The 18,121-nt window shown below is 43.6% G+C and overlaps 1 protein-coding gene across 1 annotated transcript in view; it reads right to left on the bottom strand.

Moving 5' to 3' along the window:
* REEP5 (receptor accessory protein 5) overlaps positions 1-16,143 on the bottom strand; it is a 43,754-nt gene extending 27,611 nt beyond the window's left edge. Inside the window, exons 1-2 of the mRNA XM_043470604.1 lie at positions 15,927-16,143; positions 15,190-15,283 (exon numbers count right to left, since the gene is read on the bottom strand). Of these exons, the coding sequence (XP_043326539.1) occupies positions 15,190-15,283; positions 15,927-16,044 (212 nt within the window). The 5' untranslated portion in view covers positions 16,045-16,143. The remainder of the gene's footprint in view (positions 1-15,189; positions 15,284-15,926) is intronic.
* Between the last annotated feature and the right edge of the window lie 1,978 nt (positions 16,144-18,121).

The raw sequence follows: 18,121 nt of genomic DNA, 5'->3' as shown, positions 1-18,121 counted from the left end.
TTAATTACACTGAATTATGCAACAGCCAGGCTTTACCCTTCATTTCTTCCCAATGCTCACCTGGCTTTACATTATTTTACTATTCTTGGGTTATAGCTTTGTATCCTGGTCCTACCACTTACTAGGTACATGACCTTGGGCAAGTTTTTCTGGGCCTTAGTATGCTCATCTGTCAAGTAGGGATGATGAACCTCATTGTGTAGCTATGAAGATTAACTTAGTTAATACATGTTAAGCACTTAAACAGGGTAAGCACTCAGAAATATTACTTTACTAGGTAGTAATTATAATATGGTGATAATTTTATTATTATCATAAGAGGCAAAGGATTAAAAAGAAAAGAGAGCAGTAAGAACACTCCAGTCCTTCTGGCTAAGTAGAGCATAAAGGATTACTAGCATTGTTAATACAGGAAAGAAGAGATTAGAGAATTATTCACGGATTTTAATTGTACTTCACTCTCCAAATCCAAAATGCTACAGAAAGTAAAGGGTTGGGTGAAATCCAAAAGTCCTATTTGCAGGTCACACTTTTCAGGTCTACATGGAGACTGGCCAAAGTCTTGACACTGGTATTCAACTGGCACTGGCAGAGATGTAACCCCTGGCCAGCCCTCACCCAGACTACCCAGCCCCGGCAACCGCACTGGCTGCCTCCACGTTGCTGAATCATCTGTTTCTTTGCTGCTGCTTTCTAAAGGCAAGATCATGAACCAAAACCAGCTGAAGTATAGCATTAAACAGATGTAAAAAAACCAAAGTTCGAGTAGATACAGTCTATCAGCATTTTCTCCCTCCAAATTAAGAGTCAGCATTCAGAGAATTCCCTGACCCACAGACATGAGTAAACTGTAAATTCCCTAAGTACTTCATTAGAAAGAAATCATGTAAACTAAAGACAGTTGATGTGAATTGAAAGTCACTCAGTTGTGCCCAACTCTATGTGACTGCATGGACTGTAGCCCACCAGGCTCCCCTGTCCATGGATTCTCCAGGCAAGAATACTGGAGTGGGCTGCCATGCCCTTCTCCAAGGGATCTTCCCGACCCAGGGGTTGAACCCAGGTCTCCCCCACTGCAGGCAGATCCTTCACTGTTTGAGCTATCCAGGAAGCCCCTGAAAGTTAAGCACTTTTTACACTACAATAACTTTTTCAGACTCAAAGTTTATCCCTGGTTAATGGGTATTTTAATACATTCAAGTCATTAAGTTAAAAATGTCCATTTTCTACAATAGTATGGCGTATAAGCTGTGTATACATTATATTTAGTATTATATACGCATATGTCTACAATGAAGGGGAAGCATAATATAGATGACAAACACAAAAAGCTAGTTAAGCCATTTTGCAATTATTTATTCCTATGTCCTATATTTCAAATGAGCTACTGTAAAGGTAACTTCTAACAAGGAATAAGACTGTCTGGCTTAATCTTCTTTGTTGTAATTTTTCTTAAGATAAAAAGGCAATGAAAAAATACGTAAGATTCTTTACCATCAGTACAAAACAAACCAAACCAGCGTTACTTTCCTCCACTCAATTCTTGGTGGTAAAATGGCCAGAGAGGCCCTGTCTAGGTAATCCACCATGACTATCAGTGACAGACCTGTTCAAATGCAAGCATATGTGGAGCACTGACCACACATGACACTGTACTGAAGCTCTGAGGCCAAAGCAGTGATGCTCCAGGACAGAAAATCAAGAACAGTCAAATGATAGTTCCATTCTTAAATAAGCAGCACAGGTGTGCTTGGGGAAAGATCCAATGAATGAGTTAGGAGAAACTAGAAACCTCAATGGAAGCAAAACAAAGTAAAAAGTAGATTTAATATTTAAAAACTGTTAGTTAAGATTACACCCAGGGCTTAGGAACAAGTATCCTACTGTACCAAAACAGAAGAAAACCCCTAGCCATAACACATATTTATAGTTCGGAAAAACAAAACCTTATTGTATCTTATTGCTCCTTGGAACAATGATGTCTTAAGCTGCTGCTATCTAAGAATAGGAAAAAATAAGAAACAAAAAACAATAAGTAGAAAAAATAAGTTAAAATACTACTTGAGAGGTTTTTCCTTAATCATTTAAGTTCAATGACATGAGTAAGAGAACCATGACTATGATTAAGTCAATTTTCGCCTGTATGTTATTTAAAAGTAACCACACTTAATTGAGCAGTTCCTAAAATGTTGATTTGGTGATGGACAGCGAGGCCTGGCGTGCTGTGATTCATGGGGTCGCAAAGAGTCGGACACGACTGAGCGAGTGAGCTAAACTGAACTGAACTGAAAATGTTGATTCTGTTAATGTTTAACTTAAATTATCCCCTCCTGCTACATAGAGAAAATTGAAATGTTATAAAAGCTAATCTATTCCCAAGGGTTAATTCAACTAGTAATTATCAGGTGCATTATATATGCTTCTGACCACTCACACGAAAGAAACTGCGGCAAACACACTACCCAGACTGCATGTGGTTCACATGTAACTTAGTCACTATAGTTCAAACTAGCCAAATGATGTAAAGTTAAGTATTAATATTAAATGTCTTCAGAGCACTGGCCTTACTACTGAAACCAGTTGTACTCATCAACAGGATTTTAATTTTAATAAGTTGATTATATTTCCAGACTGGCAGGACATTAAAAAAAAAAACCATTCATGAAAAAGGCCTATAACAATAAAAAGCTTTGAGATGTGCTGTTGGTAAGGAACAGAAAGGAATCTACTTCTGGTCCATTTGCTTTGTTCTATTTCAAGTGTGGTAAGTTACATTTAAAAACAAATATTCCAGAGTTTATGGTATATTATCTGAAGCACGAGTAAGAAGAATATGGACCAGAATGTTCATCCTTTCTGACACAGCAGACACACACTGACCACTATGCATGGGGGTGCTTCTGGCACTCCTAAGCCAGAGTTTATCAGAGAATGTGAAGTATGGATTCCTGACAGCTCAATGTTTTTCCTGTTTCCTATTACCTCTCTTTAGGAGTCTGCCGTTTCAAATATCATTTCACACATACAGTGCGTCAAATTAGAAGGAAAGAAACCCACATTTTAAGACATGAACAGTATTTTTTTATTTCCATGCCAGTAAAGAAGAGATTTTTCTTCATGGAAATAAAGATCAGAAGCTATGGACACTCAGAAAAGTACTTGTTTTTTGCTGCAGAGTAGGTGTACTTTCAAAATAAGAGAGAAACACCAACAGAGAAAGCGACAAACAGAGGGAAAAAACTAAAAGTAAAGAAGCAAAGTAAAGGAACTGTTTACATCATACCCAATCCTCTTCCCTACCCAAAAGAAGGATACAGTCACTAGCAGCAAATCTGCTTCTTAAACATGTAGAAACTATCTTCTAAGATGACTATACAAGAACAGCGAAAAAATAAACCATGCTCCTTTAATTTTTAACAGTGTTCCCCTACAGTATAAAATGACCAACTTAATGAAATGCTTAATATAATGTAAGCTAAAGTTGCAGATATATTAAGATGACTCTATAAAGCAACTCTAATGGAAGTTGAAATACAAAAAAGCCAAAAGCAGTCTTTCAGTGGTCAAATATTTTGGTGTTTAATTATGGTGATCGTATCTGCCAACTGTCCGTTATTTTTTCAATGCACAATGGAAGTGCCAGTAATGGCTGAATGTAAAGCATGAGGAATGTTGGCAGTGGGCAGGCCCGGGGATTCAGATACCCTTATCCCTACACCTGACTGCCTCAACAGACTCGTGAACTAAGTCGCAAAACTTGATTTTGTCACCCTGGTTTCCAAATATGTTAAAGGTAGCTACAGTTCCAGCAGCTTGATCTCTAAGACCTCTTCTAGCTAACATTTTATAATTCAGAACAGAAAGTATTAGACTATTCAATAGGCAGTATCAAAAGATGAATGCCCGAAGCAATAAAATAGCAGATGCAAACAACCAGGTCCTACTATACGGCACCGGGAATTATATTCGGTATTTTGTAATAAACCATAAGGGAAAAGAATATATATATGTAAAACTGAATCACCTTCTGTACACCAGAAACTAACACAGCAACGTAAACCAGCTATACTTCAATAAACGAACAGAAAACACCAGCAGATGCAAATTCCACTGGGGCAACCCTCTGGCGAGAAAACTGATGTCTCTGTGAACACAATATCTATGTCAGGCACGTATTGGAAATTTAACTTACCCTCACACACCCTTACAACCTGTGCAGGAACAACCCGAACTGACCTTCACCAGACGAAAGAGGGCCACACCAAGAAGTAGAGAGCAATCTAGAGTTACCTCTGCCATGTAAGTGATCCCTTCACTAGATCACCTGGCCACAGCCAGCAGAAGTTGTAGGATATGTATAGTGGCCGAGTGAGAGTGACAGATGTCAGCTCCACTCCCAGGAACCAGGGAGTGTTCGAATGAAGTCGGCATAGGTTTCTGCAGCCCCTGCTTATATTTCAACTGCCAGAAAAGTAATTTCACTATCAATTTTTGAAACTGTTTTTAAACTTCTGTTGTACTGATTTATTCTCAAAATTGATTACCTGCTAATATTACTGATAGGCATTAAATATCTTAAAGTGTCCCATAAATATTTGTATTTAATTTTATTTTTTAATATTATTTTAATCTATTCGGCTGTCCTGGCTCTTAAGAGTGGCACAGGGGAGCTTCGATTTTTAGTTATAGCATGCAGGATCTTTTAGTCATGGCATGTGGCATCTAGTTCCCTGTCTAGGAAATATATCTGGGCCCCCTGAATTGGGAGTGTGGAGTCTTAGCCTCTTAGCCTCAGCAAAGTCCCTATAATTGTTTTAAATACTATTCAAGGATATTAAGTTGAAAAATGGAGTCCTCATTCAAAGTCCTTAAAAAAGAAAGCTCTGGGACAGGGGGAAGAGGAAGGCAGCTCAGAAGAACAAATAGATCTTATCTCCAGGGCCTCCATGAAGAGAACAAAAAACAGTTCACAGGGAACACTCCAGAACAGAGTCTGGAATGAGGTCTCCCTCCACAACTGCTTCAGAACCCAGAAACTACATTATGAATAAATCATTCAAATCATTAATCTTATTTGCTCCTCAAAACTTTCTTTTCTCTATGACACAGGCGAAAGGAAAAAAACAAAAACATAACCAAAATACTGGCTGTAATTATCTACAAAATATTCACAGGTGGCTATAAGGATAATTTATTAGTGTTACAGTTTTCTCCATAACTCCTTCATCTTAAAATAGTTCAGTATACTAACCGTAATACAAAGTGAAAACAACCAGCAAACAGCTGGCAAGCGTAAATTTTACGACCTCAGTGGTTCTTAAGGCAACATTTACAGGCTGTCAGTTGTATTTTTGGTCCAAGTACCCAGTAGGCCAGAGAAGGAAGGTGTGGGCATGCACCGCCTGCGCTGCGGCTCTCCTAACAAGGAACACACAGTTGCAGAGAGAAAAGCGGGTGTAATGGGGACATACGCAGCTGAGTGGAAAATATGTCTGCTCCCAAGTGCTCATGAATGTAAAAGAAAAAAGATAATTACAAGTTCTATTTAAAAAAAAACAAAAAAAAAAAAACAAGAAAATAAACACATCCCTTACTAATAAGTCTATGAGAAAACCACAAATACACATCCTCCAGCTCCATCAGGGAAGCCTAGCTCTGATTCAGAGACTTGCTCTCCTGAGACAGAAAGTGATTCAGAGCCGTCAGTCACACCAGGGCAGCCTTCCTAAACTCCCCTCCTGCAGTGAACCTCCGTTCAGGAGCCTGCCATTGCAGACTGTAACTAACTAGATTTCAACCCTTTTTAGCCCACCTTTCCTCCTGTTATCCGCTGTGCACTGTCTGTTAAGATGCTACAGATTTCACTTGGGATTGACTGTAGTACAACTCTTGTAGCTATTCTGACTGTGTTTCCTTCAAGTATTCCTCTTCACCATCCCCTTTCCCGATCAGACTTCATACAGTTCAGTTCACTTTCTTTGCACCCCATGGACTGCAGCACGCCAGGCCTCCCTGTCCATCAACAACTCCCAGGTTTACTCAAACTCATGTCCATTGAGTCAGTGATGCTATCCAACCATCTCATCCTCTGTCGTTCCCTTCTACTCCCACTTTGAATCTTTCACAGTATCAGGGTCTTTTCAAATGAGAAAGCTCTTCACATCAGATGCCCAAAGGATTGGAGTTTTAGCTTCAACATCAGTCCTTCCAATGAATATTCAAGACTGATTTCCTTTAGGATGGAATGGTTGGATCTCCTTGCACTCCAAGGGACTTTCAAGAGTCTTCTCCAACACCACAGTTCAAAAGCATCAATTCTTCAGTGCTCAGTTTTCTTTATAGTCCAACTCTCACATCCATACATGACCACTGGAAAAACCATAGCCTTGACTAGACGGACCCTTTGTTGACAAAGTAATGTCTCTGCTTTTTAATATGCTATCTAGGTTGGTCATAACTTTCCTTCCAAGGAGTAAGCGTCTTTTAATTTCATGGCTGCAATCACCATCTGCAGTGATTTTGGAGCCCAAAAAAATAAAGACTGACACTGTTTCCACTGTTTCCCCATTTGCCATGAAGTGATGGGACCGGTTGCCATGATCTTAGTTTTCTGAATGTTGAGCTTTAAGCCAACTTTTTCACTCTCCTCTTTCACATTCATCAAGAGGCTAAAAGCTCTTCTTCACTTTCTGCCATAAGAGTGGTGTCATCTGCATATCTGAGGTTATTGATATTTCTTCAAGCAATCTTGATTCCAGCTTATGCTTCCTCCAGCCCAGCGTTTTTCATGACGTGCTCTGCATATAAGTTAAATAAGCAGGGTGACAATATACAGCCTTGATGTACTTACTCCTTTTCCTATTTGGAACCAGTCTGTTGTTCCATGTCCAGTTCTAACTGTTGCTTCCAGACCTACATATAGATTTCTCAAGAGGCAGGTCAGGTGGTCTGGTATTCCCATCTCTTTCAGAATTTGCCACAGTTTATTGTGATCCACACAGTCGAAGGCTTTGGCATAGTCAATAAAGCAGAAGTAGATGTTTTTCTGGAACTCTCTTGCTTTTTCAATGATCCAGTGGATGTTGGCAATTTGATATCTGGTTCCTCTGCCTTTTCTAAATCCAGATTGAACATCTGGAAGTTCATGGTTCATACGGTTGAAGCCTGGCTTGGAGAATTTCGAGCATTACTTTACTAGCGTGTCAGATGAGTGCAATTATGCTTTACTTTGAGCATTCTTTGGCATTGCCTTTCTCAGGGACTGAAATGAAAATGGACCTTTTCCAGTCCTGTGGCCACTGCTGAATTTTCCAAATGTGTTGGCATATTGAGTGCAGTACTTTCGCAGCATCATCTTTGAGGATTTGAAATAGCTCAACTGGAATTCCATCACCTCCACTAGCTTTGTTTGTAGTGATGCTTCCTAAGGCCCACTTGACTTCACATTCCAGGATGTCTGCTTCTAGATGAGTGATCACACCATCGTGATTATCTGGGTCATGAAGATCTTTTTTGTACAGTTCTTCTGTGTATTCTTGCCACCTCTTCTTAATATCTTCTGCTTCTGTTAGGTCCATACCATTTCTGTCCTTTAATGAGCCCATCTTTGCCTGAAATGTTCCCTTGGTATCTCTAATTTTCTTGAAGAGATCTCTAGTCTTTCCCATTTTATTGTTTTCCTCTGTTTCTTTGCATTGATCGCTGAGGAAGGCTTTCTTATCTCTCCTTGCTATTCTTTGGAACTCTGCATTCAAATGGGTATATCTTTCCTTTTCTCCTTTGCTTTTTGCTTCTCTTCTTTTCACAGCTATTTGTAAGCCTCCTCAGACAGCTATTTTCCTTTTTTGCATTTTTTTTTTCTTGGGGATAGTCTTGATCGCTATCTCCTATACAATGTCACAAACCTCTGTCCATAGTTAATCAGGCACTCTGTCTATCAGATCTGTCCCTTAAATCTATTTCTCACTTCCACTGTGTAATCATAAGGGATTTGATTTAGGTCATACCTGAATGGTCTAGTGGTTTTCCCTACTTTCTTCAATTTAAGTCTGAATTTGGCAATAAGGAGTTCATGTTCTGAGCCACAGTCAGCTCCCGGTCTTGCTTTTGCTGACTGTATAGAGTTTCTCCATCTTTGGATGCAAAGAATATAATCAATCTGATTTCGGTGTTGACCATCTGGTAATGCCCATGTGTAGAGTCTTCGCTTATGTTGTTGAAAGAGGGTGTTTGCTATGATCAGTGCATTCTCTTGTCAAAACTCTATTAGCCTTTGCCCTGCTTCATTCTGTACTCCAAGGCCAAATTTACCTGTTACTCCAGGTATTTCTTCACTTCCTACTTTTGCATTCCAGTCCCCTATAATGAAAAGGACACGTTTTTTGGGTGTTAGTTCTAGAAGGTCTTGTAGGTCTTCTTAGAACCGTTCAGCTTTAGCTTCTTCAGCATTACTGGTTGGGCATAGATTTGGATTACCGTGATATTGAATGGTTTGCCTTGGAAACGAACAGAGATCATTCTGTCATTTTTGAGATTGCATCCAAGTACTCCATTTCGGACTCTTGTTGACCATGATGGTTACTCCATTTCTTCAAAGGGATTCCTGCCCACAGTAGTAGATATAATGGTCATCTGAATTAAATTCACCCATTTCAGTCCATTTTAGTTCACTGATTCCTAAAATGTCAATGTTCACGCTTGCCATCTCCTGTTTGACTACTTCCAATTTGCCTTGATTCTTGGACCTAACATTCCAGGTTCCTATGCAATATTGCTCTTTACAGCATCGGACCTTGCTTTTATCACCAGTCACATCCACAACTGAGTGTTGTTTTTGCTTTGGCTCTATCCCTTCATTCTTTCTGGAGTTATTTCTCCACTGATCTCCAGTAGCATATTGGGCACCTACCAACCTGGGGAGTTTGTCTTTCAGTATCCTTTCATTTTGCCTTTTCATACTGTTCATGGGGTTCTCAAGGCAAGAATACTGAAGTGGTTTGCCATCCCCTTCTCCACTGGACCACATTCTGTCAGACCTCTCCACCATGACCCGACTGTCTCGGGTGGCCCCACAGGGCATGGCTTAGTTTCACTGAGTTAGACAAGACTGTGGTCCATGTGATCAGATTGGCTAGTTTTCTGTGACTGTGGTTTTCAGTTTGTCTGCACTCTGATGGAGAGGGGTAAGACTTCATACAGATCATCCCCAAACATCTCCCCTCCCTGAGATGTGCTGCCTCTGACAAAGAACTGAAGGCAAGCCACATGTGCTCAGGAGAGCTGATGCGGTCTGCCATCTGGGTGTGCAGTTTAAAAAGAGGTCTCTGCAGATAATGACGTGTAGTGCTGCCATCATAAATCAGCGCTACATCACATCGAATAAGAGAAAGAACTTGTCAGTAATATATTCTAATCCACATTTACAAAGCACTGCAAATTACTGCGTGTGCAGATATGATTTGGAACAGTGGTACCTTGAGAACATACTGCATGAAGTTGACGTATTTGCATTGATAGTGTCGAATGGATAAAGAAAAAGTTATATCAACAGTTAATTTTCATCCCTATGGAAAGTTTTGGCATCTGTGGGACACTTAGAGAGCCATATGGGAAGCAATATAACAGAAGTTTAAAACATGGACTCTGGGGCCAGACTCCCTAGGGTAAAATATCAGTTTCACCATCTACTGTAGTGAGACCATAGTCAGATTACTTCTGTTTCTCTGTTTCCCCATCTGTAAAATAGGAATAATCGTAATACTTACATCACAGGGCTGTCATGAAGATTAAATGAGCTATATTTGTAAAGCACTTAAACAGAGATATTTAAGTGTTTATTAAATTAAGTGCCACACAGTTATTCAACAGCCTCACAAAGAGATAAAAGCAGTAACCCTCCTTGTACTGACAGCAAAAGCTTAAAATGGGCTGGTGAGGACACACAGAAGATAAAACGACACATCATCAAAGTGGGTATGAGATTCGAAAAATGCTGCCAAACATTAGATTAAATATAGACATTAAAATGCTGGAGCATCTATCATCTTCTTGAGCACGGTGCTCAAGTATGCCTGAGTCTGCTTTCACATTCCTGTGCAGTTAACTGAGGGCTCCAGACCAAGCCTAGCCTCTGTGTGACGTTGGAAAACCTTCTAAATTCTCCCTGTCCCTGGATCTTTTGAAAAGCGTTGATGATCAGAGTACCCGTTTGATCGCTAAGGCCCAACTCTGATAGTCCTAGGAAGGTCCTTAACAAAAAGATGAAATAAAAAAGAGGAAATGTAATAGATGTTTTAATAGAATTTCAAACAAAAAGGTTGCTGGGTTGGACAGAAAGCAAGCCCTCCTCCTTTCCCTTATCTTCAGGGCAAAGATAAAAACAGAAAACAAAGCCATTAGGTTTTCCCTCCTATTCCACTTGAGTAAAAAAGCAGAGTCAAGAACAGCCACCACATGCCAGGACCACTGGGAGGAGGTTATCTTGGGTATCAGCTCAAACTTTGCGATGCGGCAGCACAGTATACACTCCTGAGAGGTCTCTCAGAAAGACTTGTTAATAAATGCAGGGCCACGCCATAAACAGACAGCCACACAAGATATGATTCAGTTTGTATGAAATGTCCAGAACAGGCAAATCCATACAGACAGAAAGCAGGAGGTGATTTCTGAGGACTGGAGTGTAGAAGAAATGAGGGATGACTGCTAAGAGGTACAGGGTTTCCTTTTGGGGTGATGAACACTTCTAGAAATAGGTAGTGGTGATGGTTGCAAAACTTCATAAATATACTAACTGCTAAATTTGTATACTTTAAAAGGGTTGCATGAGACTTCTATCTCAGCAAAAACTGGAGGGAAGGGCAGGTCCACCGCGGTAATAAAGTTTCCTATGATTATCCAGTAGTCTGCTTTCTCTTATCAGTAATAGAAGGAAGTAGGGAGATTAAAGTCTTTCTGTCAACAGCTCCTGACAATGAGAAGGCTGGGATGACATTTCAAACTACCTATACAGGGTGGCCAAAAAGTCTGGAAACATAGAGGAAGAGGATAAAGGTCCTGCTCTCAAAGAGAAATTATCTGCACAGAAAATAAGAGTAACCAGTAGGAAGGGGCCTCCTGATAACAAGCTGGTTCCACTGCCTGGAGGACTGGCCAGGCCTCCAGCTGTCTGGCTCCAACACACCGCCAGGACACCTCAGCCCCACCCACTGATTTCCCAAGGCAGTGCGTCATGAGAAAAGCTGGGAAGACAGATAAGCTTTTCCAAATTTTATTTCTGCACCCTGCAGCCCCTTGGTCAACCAAGCTTGACCATTGTTGGCCACCCAACAGGGACCATTAAATAGCACAATCTGATGGCCCAAGGAGATGAAGCGGCAGGAGTGAACACGGAAAGGTGAGAAAGAATGGGATTAGCAACAGCTTGGTGGGATCACCAGTTCCTTCCAGAGATCACAGCAGCCAGAGTGACCTTAAGAATGTAAATCTTCACATGTCACCTCTTATTTCAAACCCATCCAAGGCAGTCAGAAAACATGCAAATTCCCCACAACTACCCGAAATAAAGTGCACCCTGGATGTGTCAGCCAGTAGCCGTGCCTGACGACACCCGCCCCCTCTGGCCCTCCTTCGCCCCCTTCCCTCTCAGAGCTCCCAGCCACCAGTGCCTCCAGGGCCCAGTGCACGCTGCTTCCTCCGCCAGAGTCTGCCCTCGGCTGGCACCTTCCCATCCATCCAATGGTACCTTAACTCCAATAGTAGCTCAGATGAGTATCTCCAGGGGTCTCTCCTGTTGACCTCTGGGTGCTCTGTGGAGGACGCACCACACGGTCACTATTTTACTATTTATTGCAGTTTACTCTGTAGTCTATCCGTGCACAGATGGGGAGTATATCCGCCTGAGTCCCTGTGTATCTGAGATGCTGCCATGGCGCATGGATAGCATTTGTTGTTTGCTTATTATTACTAGATGAACCTGTATTTTTAAAAAGAAAACCACTCTGGCCGGCAAGAATTCCAACAGACAAGAACAATTAGAGTGATGCAGATCACATCGTAATTTAGGTGCTACTAATAGCACCATTTTCAAGGACTTTCTTTCTGACAATTATACCGTCACATTGGTTCAGCAATGAATGGACTTGATTAGGCTAATGTAACAGTGATTGCCTGAAATGTTTCCTAACTGGGGGTCTGTATGCTTTACTGTGCATACAATCCCACGTCTCCTTGAATCTCTTTCACAAAGCAGAGGCCAGGTGGGCCTCTAGACCCTCCCCAGGGTCTGCAGGCCAGTCTTCCACTCTTCTATCCCTCTCTTCAAGTATAATAAGCACAAGCTATGCTGCTGCTTTATACCAGGGCTTCTCAGCATGACCTTTAAAAATGAGACCCTTTAAAAATTCCAAAACCCAGGTAGCACCTGAGAGTAATTACAACATAATCTTCGGAGAGAGGGCCCAGGAATCAGTAATTTTTAAGGCTCCTCAGATGCTTCCAGTCAGCAGTGAAGGCTGAGAAGCACTGTTTTAGGGAAAAATCTAAGCACCCACAGAGACCAACCTTCACTTAATGATACAGAATCCTGTCTTCATTTTAAATGAGAGTCCCTTGGACAGCAAGAAGATCAAACCAGTCAATCCTAAAGGAAATCAACCCTGAATACTCATTGGAAGGACTGATGCTGAAGCTGAAACTCCAATATTTGGCCACCTGATGCAAAGAGCTGACTCATTGAAAAAGACCCTGACGCTGGGAAACATTGAGGGCAGGAGGAGAAGGGGATGACAGAGGATGAGATAGTTGGAGGGCATCACCGAATCAATGAACATGACTTTGAGCAAATTCTGCAAGATAGTGAAGGACAGGGAGGCCTGACGTGCTGTAGTCCACGGGGTCACAAACAGTCATACACGATTTAGTGACTGAACAGCAATGTTCATTTTAAAAGTAAGAGTTGGGTCTACCAAAAGGAGACATCCTATGAATAAATACTAACAGACGTAGGTACTCATCAATTATTCCCTGAATTTTTATTTAAGTCATTAAAACCCCTTTATTAGATTTCTAATACTCATCACTCCTGTTAAAATGTACTACGAAAGTCACTTTGCCTCAGAGTACTCAGATAGAAAAGGAAATAAAGTGTCTACTTGATGAATAGAGAAATTCTAAAATATATAAAGCCCACTTACCTCAGAAATATGATCATATCTATCGTTTCAAAGAATTCCTAGCAAAAAACAGGAACATTTAGCTTCTTCTAAATAAAAACAGCCAGTAATACTCAATGGACTATGTAGAAAATGAATAAAAAAATGACTTTAAACAAATGATAAACTGAAATTGACTCACTTGAAATTACTTTAAAATATGACTTTAAAAATGGCTCCTGCTAGAATTAATCCAGCAGGTCAAGGAAAAGCTTGTCCAAGCTGTTTACCTTTAGTCACATCCACTTCCATATACACAGATCTACACACCCTACTCAGAAACAGATTTTTACTTTTCTAAGGCCTATACCAGTGATCTAATCACACCAACAGACAAGGTTATGGTTCTCACAAGATTATGCATCAAATGGCACTGATGTGGAGAAAACATTTTTTAAGCTCTGCGGTATTTTTAAAGAGCCATAGTCTCTGCTAGTTTAAAAATTGTTTTTTTTAAACAGCTTTACAAACCTTACAAAAGGGTTCCCCAGAGACAAGCATTTGGTCCCTGAGTTGGGAAGATCCCCTGGAGGAAGAAACGGAAAACCTTTCCAGTATTCTTGCCTGGAAAAATTCCAGGGATAGAGGAGGCTGGCAGGCTACAGTCCATGGGGTCACAAAGAGCAGGACTCGACTGAGCATGCACAGGAGATAACTTTTTCATTGATCTGAAAGTCAATCCAGTTTTTCTGGTCAGTCTTCAGAATCGTTTGGCATACACAAACAATATGTATGGCACTTTAGCAGATAATGCTGGGGCTGCTGCTGACACTGCTAAGCCACTTCAGTCGTGTCCGACTTTGTGCGACCCCATAGATGGCAGCCCACCAGGCTCCTCTGTCCAGGGGATTCTCCAGGCAAGAACACTGGAGTGGGTTGCCATTTCCTTCTCCAATGCTGGGGAGGATCTCCAAATTCAAATCCAAGTAGTAGGCTATCTGTAGCTAGATTTTCTGGAGCCACTAAGTGTCTGTACCTAACTAGTTCAGTAACTACTACATAGGTAATTTCGATTTAACTGTTCAAGTCAGAACTAGCATTTTCCTAAAACATATTTCCACTTTCTAGTCACATATTAAATTCTAGCCTGGTCTATGATAGACAAAGGTGTAATCATGTATAATTGGTGTCTTAGTCTTCCAGCTGAAATTTTTTTCCTTTATTTTTATCCCTATGGTTGAGGAAAGTTGTAGAGACCACCAACTCAATGAAAGTAAAACCCACCAGACTTCTCAGGAACAGCTGTAGAGTCAAACAAAATTCATTTGAGGGGAAGAATAATTCCTATTTCAATGAATGGGAAAAAAATGTAATTGGACAATATTTTTAAGTTAAACACACTGTAGAGTAAATCTGAATTAAGGAAGCTCTAATGGATGGGGTTTTACTATGTACATAAATATAAGGTGAAATGCACATTTAAATAATTATTAGGGAGAAGGAATCTACTCTCTGTGGGAGTTTCCCTGGAGGCTCAGTGGTAAAGAATTTGCCTGCCAATGCAGGAGAGGTGGGTTCCATCCCTGGTAGGGGAAGAACCCCTGGAGAAGGAAATGGCAACCCACTCCAGTATTCTTGCCTGGAGAACCCCAAAGACAGAACAGGGTGGCGGGCTACAATCCATGGGGTTGCAAAGAACCAGACATGACTTAGCAACTAAAACAACAATAATCCACTCTCTGTACCCGGAGAGATCTCCCCAAAAGTAAAGGTCCACTTTGTTCTACCTTTCATTTGTGGAGCTGTTAGAAGGACACACCCCGCCACTGTAAGCTGATGAAACATACATTTTGGCTAGTCATCAGGAGATCAGAGGTCAAGTTAAGGCTCTGAAATGTGTAACCTTAAGCGGTGAGTTACTCCTCTCTGGTCCTTTGACTACTCTCCCAGGAAAATGGGGATGTGCGGTAACTAGGACAGCTCTGGATGGGGGAAGGGGAGTGAAAGAGAGGAAGAGACAGTTGCAGGGGGAGTCACTTACGAGACGTAGGCTGGGTAACCAAATCCTATCAGGTTGCAGAGGAGAGAGGCTCCATAACCGAACACCAGGTACAAAGCCAGCAGCCCGATAACACCTGGAGACATGAGGGCAGAAGTGGGTCGGGTGGCACACTTCAGCCGCAGCCCCCGCCCACAGCGCAAGGCTTGGCTCGTTCTACGAGAAAAACAAACCGCAGCACGGCGGGCCTGCGCCTTCGCGGGGCTTTGCCCCGGGTCTGAGGGTACCCGGCAGGCCCCCTCCTTGTGCCCTCCTCCCTTCCCCCCTCCTCCCCTCCAGGGCACACCAGCTGGAGGAGCCGTTTCTTTCCTTCCCCGAGGGTCTAGAAAAGTCGGGATTCCCTGGCCGGCCCGCAGCCCCTCCGCTCCCGCGGGAACACCCCTTCCCGGCCCCCAGCCTGGCGGGTACCGGGTGTTCCGCCGCCGGCACCGCGCGCCCTCCCGCAGGGGCCGCGCCGCTCCGCGCCAGCCCTGCGCTCCGCCACTGCGCTTGGCTTTCGGCCGCGGGGCAGACACGTCAGCGCCAGCGGTCCCCGCGCCCCGCGCCCCGGGCGCCCCGTCACCGGCCGGCTCTGGTCTGTCCCGTCCCTGAAGGTGCCCGCCGCTCGCCCCCATCTGTCACCGGCCGCGCGGTCCCCGCGGGCCTGCCCGGCAGCGAATGAGACAGCTGCCCCCGGGCCAGGCGGAGCAGGACCCCGCGGGCACCCGCCCTGCACTCACCGAGCGCGATAAAGCTCCGGTTCACGCCGGTCTTGGCCTCGATCTTGGCCAGGAGATCAGTCATGCAGTTCTTCTGGTGAAGGAACTGGTCGAACCTCTGCCTCATGGCTGCAGACATGGCGGGGACCGTCGCGCGCCCCGCCCGGTGCCGTTCCTGGAGCCGGTGGCCGCAGAGCGGGGTGACTGCGCCCGGGCGGCGGGGCCGGCGCGAGGGGCGGGGCGGGCGACTGACGCGTCGGCGGCGGCTCCGCGCAGCCCCGCCCCGGCCCTCCCGGGCGCCGAGCCCGGCGCCACACCCTGGGCGGCGGCCCGGCGCCCGCGGCTCCCTGCCCTGCGGCCGCCCCTCCGCCCCCACCTCCGTTAACTGGGTGAGCGCCTTTCAGAAACCGTGGAAAGTGGAGGCAGCCGGCCTTGTTGCTGCCACCTACAAAGTAGGGGGACTGGTTTGATGGACCTACACTGCTGTGTTACATCTACTAACACATTTTCCACTTAAACACTGAAATGCACGACCGTAGCCCGCAGACCTGCTTTTTCTTTCATGGCCGGTACTCGGCATAGCTTTTCTTACAGATTTTGAAAAGACCCTTGAAGAAACAAGACACCCTACTCTGGGGACACCGTTTCCAAGAAAAGTACTGCACAGCTGAAACCATTTCATGGTGGGCTGGGCGTTCGCTCGAGCTCTGATACCACGGAAACGTTTCTAGCCGCAGAGACAGTAACGTTTGCTTGCCGTGTGGTTGTCTGGTCGCTCAGTCGTTGTCCGACTCTTTGCGACCCTATGTAGCCCGCCGGACTCCTCTGTCCACAGGAATTTCCCGGGCAAGAATACCGGACGGGAGTTGTGATTTCCTGCTCCAAGCGATCTTCCTGACCCAAGGATTAAACCCACCTCTCCAGAGCCATCAGGGAAGCCCCATTCTTGCCCAGAAGCAAAATTACTCTGGAGAAAGTAGCTCCAAGGTTTAGGGCAGGACTTCACTTTTCTTCCTTCAGAAGGTCCGGCTCTTGCTCTTCATCCACCTAAATGCTCTTTTTATGGCTCGCCCATGTTAATTCAGGAAACTCCCTTTGCAACTTTCTTTCTGACTCCTGTGACTTGTACCCTGCTGCAGACTTTTCCTTGTTGCTTAAGCGTCAAAGGCTCCCCACCCCTTACGGACCAGAGCTGCAATTCCTTAGGATAGCATTCACAGGCCCCCAGCATTTTCTCTTGACCCTCTTTCAAACTGACTTTACAGTACTGCCTTCCACTTCCACGAAAAGCTACCTTGCCCACTCTTAGGCTTTTCCTTTTATGCTAATTCTCCTTCCTCTTTTCTTCCCCAGATCGTAGCTCAGTTCTCTCAGCAGTCCCATCACTACCCAGCCAAATCAGTGACCAAATTAAACAAACAAAAAGTAAATATATAATAGGATTACTGTGATTACCACCTTGCTGAGGGGTCCATTTCTGTCTTTCAACCTACGGACAATTCTCAGTGTGGCAGCTAACTGGGTCTTTCTAAATTGTGGGTCAAGTTGTGCTGTCTTTTTGCTCTTAACTCTCCCAGTAGTCTCCGTCGCTGTAAAGAATGGCCTCAAAGTTACAGGTGGAATGTGTGTGGTTCATCCTTCTCCCTTCTCATCTCTTCTCGTCTTGTGTGCTTCCTAGCTGTGCCTCAAACAAGCTGAGCGCACTCTCGCCCCAGGGCTCTCACTTTCCTTCTACCTCAGTGGTCCTCAGCCAGCAGTGGTTCTGTCCCCCCAGGACATGTGACAATGTCTGAAGACATCTTTGCTTGTAAGACAAGTGGTCACAACTAGGGTGGCAGATGCTATTCAATCGCAAATAGCATCTAGTAGGGATGCCACTAAACATCCTGCAATGCACAGGTCAGGCCCCCCCAAAAAGAAAAATCCAGCCCCAAATGTTAGTAGTGCTGAAGTGGGGAAGCCCTTCTCTATCTAAAACCTCCAGATAAGCACTTAACTGTCTTCTCCCATTCATCAGGTCCTTGCTCAAATGACGAATCTATAAGGTTCCCTCTGATCCAGAATTGCAACCCTAACATGCTCTAACCTGTGTCTTGCTTTTGTTTTTTGGTTCTGTAACACTAACTACTCTCTGACATTCTATGTTCTACTTTTTGTATTTTTTTTTTCTTTCCCCACTAAATTATGAGATCCACAAAAGGGGGTATTTTTGCCTG

Source organism: Cervus canadensis, chromosome 6 (assembly GCF_019320065.1).
Source record: "Cervus canadensis isolate Bull #8, Minnesota chromosome 6, ASM1932006v1, whole genome shotgun sequence".
Taxonomy (NCBI): Eukaryota; Metazoa; Chordata; class Mammalia; order Artiodactyla; family Cervidae; genus Cervus; species Cervus canadensis.
This window is presented reverse-complemented; position numbering and strand designations above follow the sequence as displayed.